The 13,247-nt window shown below is 48.1% G+C and overlaps 1 protein-coding gene across 2 annotated transcripts in view; it reads right to left on the bottom strand.

The window, feature by feature from the left end:
- P2rx7 (purinergic receptor P2X 7) overlaps positions 1-13,247 on the bottom strand; it is a 41,298-nt gene that overhangs the window by 11,976 nt on the left and 16,075 nt on the right. For both annotated transcript variants that reach the window (XM_031337788.1, XM_031337789.1), the window contains exons 5-9: positions 12,780-12,876; positions 7,208-7,288; positions 6,152-6,281; positions 3,608-3,744; positions 537-627 (exon numbers count right to left, since the gene is read on the bottom strand). In XM_031337788.1, the coding sequence (XP_031193648.1) occupies positions 537-627; positions 3,608-3,744; positions 6,152-6,281; positions 7,208-7,288; positions 12,780-12,876 (536 nt within the window). The remainder of the gene's footprint in view (positions 1-536; positions 628-3,607; positions 3,745-6,151; positions 6,282-7,207; positions 7,289-12,779; positions 12,877-13,247) is intronic.

The following is a 13,247-nucleotide window of genomic DNA, read 5'->3' as shown; positions in this document are numbered from 1 at the left end:
GAACCTGGCTGGCCACTGAGTCCCCAGGAACCTCTTGTGTCTACCCCCATTGTCAGGACTACAGGCATGCATTGCCATGCCCAGTCTTTCACCTGGGCTCTGGCGGTCTGAACTGAGGTCTTCATTTTTGTCCAGTAAGCACTTTATCCACTGGGCCATCTCCCCAGTTCAGTATTATAGTAAAGTATTTGAAAAGTTGACTATCAGAGCTGGGCATGGTAGTGCCCGCCTATAATTCCAGCACATAGAGAGATGAGTCAGGGAGCTTGAGAACCCAAGGCCAGCTGACTGTGCAGCAGAAGCCTGACCCAGTAAAATAAAACAAAGCTTAGGTCTTTGAATTCTTCCTCAGTCACATTCCATGTTTTCAGATGGTTTGTACACCAGCAGATCCCCAAACACATCTCTTTCTCCTCTCATCCCACGTGTGGGTAGCACAGAGCCAACTACTGACAGCGACCACTACCATTCATTCCTCACTACATCGGTGATTACACAGCCATAGGATGGAGGTGCTGGGACCAGGAGAGACTTACGGTGCCGAAAACCAGGATGTCAAAACGGACGCCGAAGGCTTTGATCAATGTCCGCTTTTCCACGTTGTTCTCCTTATAGTACTTGGCATATCTGTGAGACAAAAGCAGCCGTATTTATAGCATCCTCTCTAAAAGTGCTGGCGTTTTACAGGGAGATAGAACAAACCAGTGAGCATTCCAGTCTCCCTTGTCTGCCCTTGAAGCCGTTCTAGATCGTAATGGGGAGCAAAGATTATGTGAGGGAAGACTATTCAAAAAGGGAGCCCCTGGACCTGAATGGATGCCAAACAGGGGTTTCAGAAGGTCTGAGTAGCTCTAGGAGAGTCTACGTTGGTACAGGCAGGTGGTGAGTCGGTGAGGGACACCGGACAACACCGGACAAGGCACTTTTCTGCACATGATGGATTAAATAATCTCCCCACCTGCAAGAAGATAGGCTCAAGGTCCTACCCGTAGGCCACACCAGGATTATGACCAAATAAGGAAATAAGAGTTTTCGCAAATGTAAATAAGCACCTCACGTTGAGATTCCCTTGGGTTCAGGGTGGTTCTGCATCCCATGATTTATTCCTTATAAACTAAATGGAGAAACCATTCAGGGATGAAAGCAGAGGTTGGAGTAGTTCAGCTACAAGGTAAGAGATTCCTGGAGCAGATAGAAGAGGAGGCAAGAGAAAAGCCCTTAGGCCTTGGGGGAGAGAGAGAGAGAGAGACAGAGACAGAGAGAGACAGAGAGAGAGAGAGACAGAGGGGGGGGGGAGAGAGCCCTTCTGACACACCTGGTCTTCTCAGACTTCCAGTCTCTATGAGAGAATAGATGTCTATCACCCTATGCCACTTAGAGTGCTCTGCTATATCACAGAAGGAAACCAACGTGTATCCTACATGTTCTGGACCCAAGCAGTGCATCTTATCTCCCCTGCATCACACGGAAGTCAACTGAATCTGGCGCTCACCAAAGGAGGACATTCTGTAGTGTATCTTGTTCATTTTAGCGAGTGTTTGTGTGTGGAGACCGGGTGTCTGTATCAGGAACCTTCCTCAATCACTCTCTCTACCTTATTTCATCAGACCTGGTCTCTCTCTGAACCTCATGAAGACCAGTTTCTGGACTGACTGGCCATCGAGCCCCAGGAGTCCTCCTGTCTCTGCTTGCCCAGCGCTGGGATTCTAGGCCCACACCACTTGGCTTGGTTTTCTACATGGATGCTAACGACCTGAACTCACGGCCTCTTGCTTGCACGGCAAGCACTTTTCTGACCAAGCCATCTCCCTGTCCCCCATCAATCTTTTTCTTGAGGACCAAGTTACATACTGTGAACTTTTAAACTTCCTGTAAAAAAAAAAAAAAAGCTATATTTTCCCCAAATACCTCATACAGTCAGTCACTTCCTCCTCCTTTGTGATGCTCTTTGAAAACAACTTGTCCTTTTGCCTATCAGATCTCCATAATTTATTTTTGGCCAAAGATTTCTCCTTGTGCTCATTCAACAACAAATTGGCTAATGCTTTATTCTAAAAGAATCCTGACGTCACAGTGCCTTCAGGTCTCGGGAGAGCTCAGATCTCACCAGGACCAAATGTTCTTAGGTTTAGCTCTGAGACCGGGAAGATGCTGGCTAATGCCTGGTTGGTACATTGCCCTTGCATGCTCTGTCTGCCTGCTAAATAAAAATGCCCAGGACAGCCAGGGGACCATTCATCCTGTCCTCTCTTCTTTGCTAATGGCCACAGCCTTTTCGGCACATCACATTGTTCAGCAAAGGATGATCAAAAAAAATTGCCTCAACTAAGAGCCTCTTTCTGAGCCCAGGATGACATCTCACCGACCCCGAGGAGTCAGAAAGCCTCTGCCAGCTCCATGCTGAGTCAAGGGTCTCCTCATGGGCAGGACATAAAGCATGCCAGTCACATATAAAGATCTAAAGGAGCGGCTAGGACAGTGACATCACAAAAGCCTTGCCCTTTCTACAGGGGCTGATGCCCAGTTCCTACCAACGCTGTCATATGGGATACGAGCCCAGTGTTCTGAAAAATTGTAAACCTTTTGTCAAATACTTTAGCTTATCAGGAAAAAGCCCAGATCTTTGTGTAGAGTATCACATAGTTTTAAGCATTCTGCACGTGCGAGAAACTAAATGGAGTCTCCAGAGCGTCTTGTTCCAGTGAAGGCGTTTGCTAAGTTGGGGGAGCAAGGTGGGACGCTGTGATGCACTGTGTACTATAGCAAGCATCCAGTTGTAGGTGAGGCCCATGGTGAGGCCCATGACCCAGGATCCAGGATGGGGCTCTGGGGACAGACATTCTGGCTCAGCAGTGTTCAAATTGGAGCTAACAGTAGAGCCCCATGAAGACCTGTGAAAATATAAGTCATGGGCCCACCCACCCCCTGTACAGTCTGACTGAGGCAGAGAATCTAGGCTGGGCCCAGGAATGTGCATTTTTGAGTCACTATGTTGCTGGTGATGAGGGCTGGTTTTTTGTTTTTTGTTTTTGGTTTTTCGAGACAGGGTTTCTCTGTGTAGCCTTGGCTGTTCTGCAACTCAGTCTGTAGACCAGGCTGGCCTCGAACTCAGAAATCCACCTGCCTCTGCCTCCCAAATGCTGGGATTAAAGGCATGTGCCACCACTACCCAGCCCATAGACGAGTCTTGCCTACTCTTTTTAAAATATTATTCTGAGGAGAGAGAGAGAGAAAGAGAGAGAGAGAGAGAGAAAGAGAGAGAGAGAGGAGAGAGAGAGAGAGAACGCTCAAGCACACATGTGTGTGGAAGTCAGAGCACACTTGTGAGAGTCGGTTCTATGTGTGTTCTGAGGATCAAACTCAGGCCCCTGTAATTGGCAGCAAGCACCCTTACCCGCTGAGCCGTCTCCTCGGCCCTACAATATTATCTTATTGCGGTTTTAATTTGCATTTCCCTAATGAGTAATAATGTTGATAAGCTATAATGTTTTATTTACTTACATCTTCATCTGTGTGCCCTTAATTCAAATATAGCAGCAAGCATGAAGCCACACCTTGTCTTTTCTGACTGCTGATGTCAGCCCACGGGCACATTTCGTACTGTTACCTGAAGTTGTAGCCGGGGACCAAGGACTCGTTGGTATACTTGTCGTCCAGGCGGCGGAAGCTGTATTTGGGTTGACAGTGATGGGACCAGCTGTCCAAGTTGCAGTCCCAGTAGATCTCAATGCCCATGATTCCTCCCTAGGGGGAGGAGGGGGACAGTTAAAAGGAGAAGTCACTAATACAGAAGTAGAGGCTCACAGCCATCCATTGAACTGAGTACAGGGTCCCCAGTGATGGAGTTAGAGAAAGGTCCAATGGAGCTGAAGGGTTTGCAGCCCCTTAGGACGAACAACAATATGAACTAAGTAGTACCCTCAGAGCTCCCAGGAACTCAACCACCAACCAAGGAGTACACATGGTGGGACTGATGGCTCCAGCAGCATGTGTGTAGTAGAGGATGGCCAAGTCGGTCATCAATGGGAGGAGAGGCCTTTGGCCCTGTGAAGGTTCTGTGCCCCAGTATAGGGGAATGCCAGGGCCAGTAATGGGAGAAAGTGGGGTGGCGAGCAGGGGAAGGGGGAGGCAACGGGGGTTTGTTCTTGTTGTTGTTTTTTGGTTTTTGGTTTTTTTTGTTTTTTTGTTTTTTGAAGGGGAAACTGGGAAAGGAGAAATCATATGGCATGCAAATAAAGAAAATATCTAATAAAAAAAGAAGAAGAAAAAAAAAGAGAGAGAGAAGTCACTATGTCTATTGGGTGCGGCTTCCGCAGCCACCAGACACTGTTCTGCTCAGAAGTCATCTCAGGGAAGGTTTTCCTCTCTGGGGAAAATACTCATTAAAAGGTTTCAGTGCTATAAACATGGGCCAGCATACCAATGGTGGCAGCAGGCATGCCTCCCAGTGTTTCCCATCTGGGGCCCCTCTCCCTCACATTTACTCTTAAAATGTAACGTTCAACGAACCACTTCCGCATTCAATCTCCCCTCCAGACTCCTCCCTGTTACAGATTAAGATGCACTGGTTAGCCTGGAATCCAGGGGATGGCGGCAAAGGCCTTCTCTGCTTTCTTTCTGAACTCCCTTAGGAAAAGCTTCGGCAGCTGTGAGCAAATGAAGGGTTCCTGAGATGGACCGGCTACCTGGTCTTACGTGCCCTTCCTATGAATGTCCTTCTCCTAAAGATAAGTGTTTTTTTTTATAAGAGAGAGCAATCAGGCAAATGTTGTGTCATATCATGGAATCTTAGCACTTGGGAGGCTAGTGAACTCCAGGCCAGCCTGGGCTACCTAATAAGCCCCACTCTCAAAGAGCCGAAAAGTCAGGGGGGTAGAGGCGGTTCAATCCCAGCACACCAAGGGAAGCAGAGGAAAGAGGAGCTCTGAGTTTGAGGCCAGCCTAGTCTACAGAGTGAGTTCCAGAACAGCCAGGGATACACAGAGGAATAACCCCCATCTCAAAACCAACAAACAAACAAACAAACAAAACCCCCCAAAATAAAACCCCAAACGAATGAAAACAATAAGAAGTCATTTCGGCCACTGAAACAAGACATTTGCTTACTGGCTTTAAAGATGGAGAACGGGCCGCCAACCAATACATAAATACAGGAGCCCCGGAGAAACGCGAGCACGTGCTCTGCCCTGGAGCCTCCAGCAAGAGTGCATTGCTGCTGAGGACCTGGAGGTCAGCCAAATCTGGACTCCAGGCACAGAGAGAAGGCATAATGTATTGGCTGGTTTTGTGTGCCAACTTGACACAGGCTGGAGTTATCACAGAGAAGGGAGCTTCAGTTAAGGAAATGCCTCCATGAGATCCCACTGTAAAGCATTTTCTCAATTAGTGATCAAGGGTGGGAGGGCCCCTTGTGGGTGATGCCATCCCTGGGCTGGGAGTCTTGGGTTCTATAAGAGAACAGGCTGAGCAAGCCAGGGGAAGCAAGCCAGTAAGGAACATCCCTCCATGGCCTCTGCGTCAGCTCCTGCTTCCTGACCTGCTTGAGTTCCAGTCCTGACTTCCTTTGGTGGACAACAGCAATGTGGAAGTGTAAGCTGAATAAACCCTTTTCCTCCCCAACTTGCTTCTTGGTCATGGTGTTTTGTGCAGGAATAGAAACCCTGACTAAGACACCTATGTTACTATTTTTTTTTAAAGATTTATATATTTATATTATTAATGTGAGTACACTGTCCATCTTCAGACTCACCAGAAGAGGACATCGGATCCCATTAAAGATGGTTGTAAGCTACCACGTGGTTGCTGAGAATTGAACTCAGGACCTCTGGAAGAGCAATCAGTGCTCTTAACTGCTGAGCCATCTATCTCCCCCAGTCCCAACATATGTTATTTTAAGCTGGCACGTTTGTGGTAAGTTGCTAACTGCAGTCAGGGGAGAAATGCACCAAGTAGCTCACTCAGGACTGTGGGATTCCTTGAAAGAATATAGGAAAGCCCTGGGCACCGGGTGTAGTTTACCGAATATAAATGTGAGTCATGACTTCAGAACGCAGAACGTCAGCCTCTCCCATCAGACACTGTTACTTGACATGTGACAACCTCCACCCCACCCCCAGCCCCCATAAAACCATTGTACAAAGACTTCACCAACCTGAACTGCCACCTCTGTAAAGTTCTCTCCTGCTTCCTGGAAGATGTCCCCTAGTCGGAAGATGGGACACTGAGGGTTCCAAGTCTTGTGAAAGGTACAAGAAGTGTTCATATCTGGCAAGATGTTTCTCCTGTGCAGAGTCACAAACAAATGGATGCTTTAACAACCATCTCTCTAAAAGGAAAACAAATGGCTGATACATAGTGCATGCTGGTTACTATGGTGTAAAAATCCCTCCACCTCAGTTGCTATCAGGTTCCCAATGCGAGATTATTGAACTTGACATTGATGAACTACAAACAGATTTATGTGATCCATGTGGCAGCCCCCTTCTCTTTTGGGGACCCTTGTAGAATGTCCTCTTACACTGTGCTAAGAACAATCTTTGCACCAATAGCATATTGTAGGATTGGTGGGGGCTGTCACTCCCCAGAACTGTGGCTTCCATCTCTGTTGCCCTTGGTAATCTGCTCCTATCCAGATTACTTGCCCAGGTGGAGCACCCACCATGTCCTAAGGATACTCAGAACGGTTCTTGGGTGAGATGAACAAACTTAGCCCCCCTCCCCCTGCTCCGGCCACATGGATGGGGATGGAGAGGGGCTCAGCTCTAATCAAGCCTAGAGCCAAGAGTAGCTCTGACTGACAGCTCTGGAAAGAACGAGAGCCAGAACCACCCAGCAAAGACATTTCCAGTCTCCTGATCCATAAATGAGAGAGAGAGAGAGAGAGAGAGAGAGAGAGAGAGAGAGAGAGAGGAGGAGGAGGAAGAGGAGGAAGAGGAGGAAGAGGAGGAGAAGAAGAAGGAGGAGGAGGAGAAGGAGAAGAAGAAGAAGAAAAAGGAGGAGGAGGAGGAGGAGGAGGAGGAGGAAGAGGAGGAAGAGGAGGAGGAGAAGAAGAAAAAAAGAAAAAGAACAAGGAGAAGGAGAAGAAGAAGAAGAAGAGGAAGAGGAAGCAGAAGCATCAGCTTTTGTAATTTTAGGCTCTTAGGTTTGGAATCATCTGTTTCACAGCAGATAACACGGACATGGACAGCCAGGCATCGGAGATGCTTACGTAGTATAGTTGTGGCCCGGGAAGTCAATATTGTTCTTGATGAGTACGGTGAAGTTTTCAGCACTTCTCAAGAGTGCAGGCCTGAGAGAGAAAGACAAGGAACCGTGACCTCAGGGACAGAGTGTATGGACCAGAGGGTTATGGTCTTGTGGTTCTGAGTGAAGAGAAATGAGTCCCAAAGTTCCCCGTGAGCCCTGCAGCTTCTCCAAGAAGTTTCCTCCCCTCTTGACACTCCATGGCAATTATGAGATCACATCCAATACTGATACAACTGTATGTTTGGCTGTGTGTAGTGACACGTTGATATCTGACAACTAGCTCTGCAAGGGAGAAACTGAAAAGAGCCTTAAATGTAGCACTTGGCGATTGCCATGGCAGAAGTACCCTTTGCCACAGCTGGGGTCAATTCCCCATCCCTCATTGGTAAACTCTGAAGCTGAGACTGGATGAGCACAATGGCTTGGAGCCAGTGCCGGTCAGCTCTGGAGCAGCCATGTTTATAGCTTCCTGAAGAGGCTTGAAGTCCCTACAAGGCTGAATAATAATTTTACCCTGGAATGCCCAGGCTTTATCACAGGACTACACCCAGAATTGCCTATATCATTCATTCATTCATTCATTCATTCATTCATTCATTCATTCATTCATCAGAGGCTTTAGGGAGTATTGAGTTCTCCACTAAGTTAAAGGAACTGAAATTCCAGGCTACAGGAAGGGATCCTTGGAGTCCTCAAATAAGCTATCGCCATCGTTCTTGGCTGCTCACCATAAGTAGTTGATAAGAGCGTTTTACTGAAAAGAAAACATCCTTTGCGCATAGCTGATCTGGGGATTTCCTCCCTGCCTGCTAGTGTCCGAGAGTGCTCTGCGGGCCACTGAGGGAGCAAAGTCCTCAAGCGGCATTATTACTCAGCAGTGAACCCTGCGTGATACAACACCAATCTGCCAGGCAAGATTTGCCCACATAGTGGCATGAAGGTTACGGGGATAACCAAGCACTTTCCAATTGGATGTGAGGCTCACGGCACATGAAGTCCCTCCTGTGTGGTACTGCAAACCTGGTTAAAAGCCCATGGCTTAGGCCAGAGGCCCTAGGGAGACCCTACTACTGTTTTTTGTTGTTGTTGTTGTTGTTTTGTTTTTTTTTTTTTAAGATTTATTTATTATTATAAATGAGTACACTGTAGCTGTCTTCAGACCCCAGAAGAGGGCATCAGATTTCATTATGGGTGGTTGTGAGCCACCATGTAGTTGCTGGGATTTGAACTCTGGACCTTCAGAAGAGCAGACGGTGCTCTTACCCACTGAGCCATCTCACCAGCCCCTTGTTTTTGTTTTTAAATGAACAAGTCAAACCGCTGTCTACATATTTGCTTCTACTCCTGTGAATGCTCCTGTCAGAGTATTCCCAGAGAATCTTCAGTCAGAGAAGCTTCCTTTTTGCAGTGGACAGCAGCGAACGCACAGACTCACAGCTGGTCAAAGTGCTAAGGAAAAATAACAGTTGAGCAATCAGCCCTAAATGGGACATTTATATCACCCCCTCCCCGAGGGGCCAGGAAATATCAGGGAAGAGGGCATGGGAAGAATGTGAAGGAGCCGAGGATGGGGACCAGAGCTGTCTCCTGTGCATGGCGTGGCTGTCGCATTCATAAACTCATAGCAACTATAGTCACTAAGCAAGATCTACAAAAGATCGGCTAGTCAGCATCCCAGCATAGATGGGAGCTGGGATCATGATGCTCCACCCACAGCTGAGGAACTGTTGGCAAACCATGCTTGACTGCCCGAAAAGAAAAGGGGTCCTTTCTCTTCCTGCTATGTTACCCACTTTGAGGCGAATGGGCCTACACCTCTGTTTATACAGACAAAGCTAACTGGACTCAGTGAAATTTTTAAAGGGGGTGGGACACGAAGGGGCGGGGCACGAAAGGGGGCAGGACACGAGGGGCGGGGCACGAAAGGGGAGGGGCAGAAGGCAGAGGAAGAAAGTATTTGAGAAAGGGACCCAGGGAGAGTGGGAGGGGAAATTTGGGTTAGATATGATCAAAATACATTACATATAATATGCACGAAACTATCAGAATAAGTTTTAAAAATGCATGTGTATATATAAAGAATAATTAAATATAAAAACTAAGACTCCGAAGACTGCAGCATTCTTGCACATGACATTTATAGCATTTTATTTTCAATTATGCTTTCTTTGCATGTCTTATTTCATCTATTATAGACAGAGCAAGAGCCTTGGGACCTACTCCCCGTCTGCTGTTTTTAGATTTTTCATTTTATATGAAGTGACACACAGAAGTAACTGAAGAAAGTCAATTCCTTGGTAGCTGTACTGGCTGGTTTTGTGTGTCAACTTGACACAGGCTGGAGTTATCACAGAGAAGGGAGCTTCAGTTGGGGAAGTGCCTCCATGAGACTCAGCTGTGGGGCATTTTCTCAGTTACTGATCAAGGGGGTAGGGCCCCATGTGCATGGTGCCATCCCTGGGCTGGAAGTCTTGGGTTCTATAAGAGGGCAGGTTGGGCAAGCCAGGAGAAGCAAGCCAGTAAGGACCATCCCTCCATGGCCTCTGCATCAGCTCCTGCTTCCTGACCTGCTTGAGTTCCAGTCCTGACTTCCTTTGGTGATGAACAACAATGTGGCAGTGTAAGCTGAATAAACCCTTTCCTCCCCAACTTGCTTCTTGGTCGTGATGTTTTGTGCAGGAATAGAAACCCTAACTAAGACAGTTGCTATCCTGAATGAGCAGAGAGTTACCTGAACCATCATACCTGGTTCACATACTGTGTGAGGAGACTGCTTGCCTAAAGTCCTAGCTATCAAAATGCAAGCCAGCAATCTCAGAACTCAGGAGACTGAAGCAGGAGGATTACAAAATGCAGCCAGCTTCAACTCCACAGTAAGACCTTGTCTCAAAACATAACAAGAGTAAACCAACCAACCAACCAACAAACCAACCAACCTCAGCAGGCATTGTGGTACAGGTCTTTAATCTCAGCACTGAGGAAGGCAGAGAGGATCTCTGTGAGTTTGAAGCTAGCTAGCCTGGTCTACAGAGTGAGTTCTAGGCCAGCCAAGGCTACACAATGAGACCCTGTTTCAATGACAACTACAGTAACAACAAACGGAATGAAGGATGTAGCCCTGGGACAGGCGTGATGCACAGATTCATCTGATGAATGAATTGGTGGCAAAGCTGAAAGTTACAACCACAGAGTCTTCTGCGAGGAGCCAAGCAGCCCTGGGTATAGGCTGGGATCCCAGCCACAGTGCAGTACCCTCTGCACAAAGAAACTTCCCTGACTTACAAATGAAACTGGAATGGCAACCGAAGGCCAGAAAGGGCGGTACAGCCTACTGCCTGCACCCTGGCACTGGATGGTGGGGGTGGATCTTGGCCCGAGTCACCTATATGTCAGCTTGAGCATCTCTTTGTCCCACATATAAAGTGGTCCTGAGTCCTGGGAGATCTGGGGAGCCTTAAAGCATAAGTGGCTATGAGATTAAAATTAGGGCCAGTGAGACAGCTCAGTGGGTAAAGGTGCTTGTCACTAAACCTGACGGCCCGAGTTCACTCCCTGGGACCCACACGTTGTCCTATGAGGTCTAGATGCATGGCATGGCACATATACAAACCAACAAGTACAAATAAGTATAATATAAAAAATTAAAAATTAGCCGGGCGGTGGTGGCGCACGCCTTTAATCCCAGCACCTGGGAGGCAGAGGCAGGCGGATTTCTGAGTTTGAAGCCAGCTTGGTCTACAAAGTGAGTTCCAGGACAGCCAGGGCTACACAGAGAAACCCTGTCTCGAAAAACCAAACCAAAACAAAAAACAAAAAACAAAAAAATTAAAAATTAAATGTATTTTCAATTAAAATTCCATTCCTGATTTCATGTGTTCAGTCACCACAGCTGGCTGGTGGCTACCATACTGGATGCCATGGGTACCAAACGTTCCCATCACTGAAGAAAGTTCTATTGGACAGAGCTGCCTAGAACTGCTACTCTTCTAGGAACAGTGTGTGTGTGTGTGTGTGTGTGTGTGTGTGTGTGTGTGTGTGTGTGCTCGCACGCACGTGTGCATGCGCGTGTGTTGTTCATGTGTATACAGGTGCAGAGGCCTCAGAATCCTCATGTGTGGAAGCTAGAGACTGATACCTGGTGTCTTCCTCAGTCACTCTTCACCTTATTTTTTGAGGCAGTGACTCTCACTGAGCCTGAAGCTCCCTGATTGGCTAGAGTAGCTGGCCAGCAGCCCAGGGGTGCTCCTCACTCTGCCTCCTCACCTGGGGCTATAGCCATCAGCTTGCTGGGCAGCACTGTACTCGCATTAGAGCCTTCTCCAGCTCTCCCTCCTCACAGCCTCTGTCATTTCATATGAACACCCATGCGTCAGAATAACCAACCAACCCTGCTTGGCTCTCGGGAGGCTTCCATAGCAGCCATGATGGCCGGGGTCACCTGAGAGTGCTCCTGGGTTCAGGGTTACTGTGACACGTTAAGGGCTCTGTGGGGCATGTGAACCATGCCACCAGAGGAACTGGCCTAGAGTCAGTGAGGTGGTGCATGCTCAAATCCTGGAAATCTCAGACTTGAGACCAGTGGGAGTCGGGTTAATTCCCTCCCTGTTTCCATGGCTGCATCGGGACACATTCTGGAGATACCCAACCAGGTGGTCACAGTGGTCCGTCACACAGCACAGCACCTGGACGCTTTCCCCGTGTAAACAGACATCACCAGTGTTGTAGCCTCAGCCAACAGAATGTATTCACCCCCAAATCCCATCCCACTCCCTGAGGTCTGAGACTGGCTGGTTTACTGAGCTGTAACACTTAGGGGAAGGCTCTCTACCCCAAAAAACACTCATCATTGGACTTTTTCGGCCCCACCTGCCTGGCCAGGCACTCACAGAGTCTCATAGACTCACAGAGTCTCTGTCACTCACAGAGACTCATATCTGAGTGCCAGCACTAGACATTGTCACCTGCCCCTCTCAGGCCACCTGAACCTCTTTATTCCTTTCCTTCTTTTTTTAAGAATTATTTATTTGTTTTATGTATATAAGTACACTGTAGCTGTCTTCATACCCACCAGAAGAGGGCATCAGATCCCATTACAGATGGTTGTGAGCCACCATGTGGTTGTTGGGAATTGAACTCAGGACCTCTGGAAGAGCAGTCGGTGCTCTTACCCGCTGAGCCATCTCTCCAGCCCCTTTTTGTTCCTTTTCTAAGGGCCGTGACACTTATGTCATTCCCCATGGGCCCCTTTACCCCTTTTATCCCAGACCTCATTTTACCCTCCCTGGTCTGGCATACAGCAGCATATGATACCCTGGAGGGAAGAGGCAGACTATAGACCCCACCTGGTCTAGACTTTGCCCTATCCTCTCTGAGCTGGTATACCTGTGGCATCCGGGCACCCCACCGAAGAGGCAGAACCCAGAACCACAGAGCTGGCATAGAGATCTCTAAGCCGGGCTTTGCAGCCAGGGTGATGCTGATCAGAGACGCTTAGGAACCTGAGAAAGGTTTGTGACCCCAACCATGCAACTCACCAGGGAGCTTCTTTCCCCTCCTCAGCAGGACACCAGGCAGAGACTTCACAGGTTTTCCTGGTCTGGTCGTATGGAATACACCTGCCAGTTTGGATTCCTACGGGTTCCAAGGGGTTGAAGAACCACAGATGTGAATGTGCCGGGAGAGGACCATCTCCAGGGGGTACCATGCACTCAGCCCATGTATAGACTCTGCACTCTTAAACCCAGCAGCTCCCTCATCCGTGGACCCCACCCTCATCACATATGCACCCCCAAGCCAAACAGAACACTTGACAATATATCCTTAGAAAGGCCCAGAGATGGCACAGAGAGATGCTGGAGTCTGCCCACTCTTTGGGGTTTTTAGCAGGGAGAAGATGTCTGAGAGACAAGTTCAACGTATTACTATCCATGGACCCAAAGTACAGCCTCTTACGTGGCGTCTGAGTACCTCCAGGGTATACAGCTTGTCTGGGGGATGTGTAA

The sequence above is a fragment of the Mastomys coucha genome, unplaced genomic scaffold (assembly GCF_008632895.1).
Source record: "Mastomys coucha isolate ucsf_1 unplaced genomic scaffold, UCSF_Mcou_1 pScaffold22, whole genome shotgun sequence".
NCBI lineage: Eukaryota > Metazoa > Chordata > Mammalia > Rodentia > Muridae > Mastomys > Mastomys coucha.
Note: the sequence above shows the minus strand (reverse complement) of the source record. Positions and strands in the feature narration are given on the sequence as shown.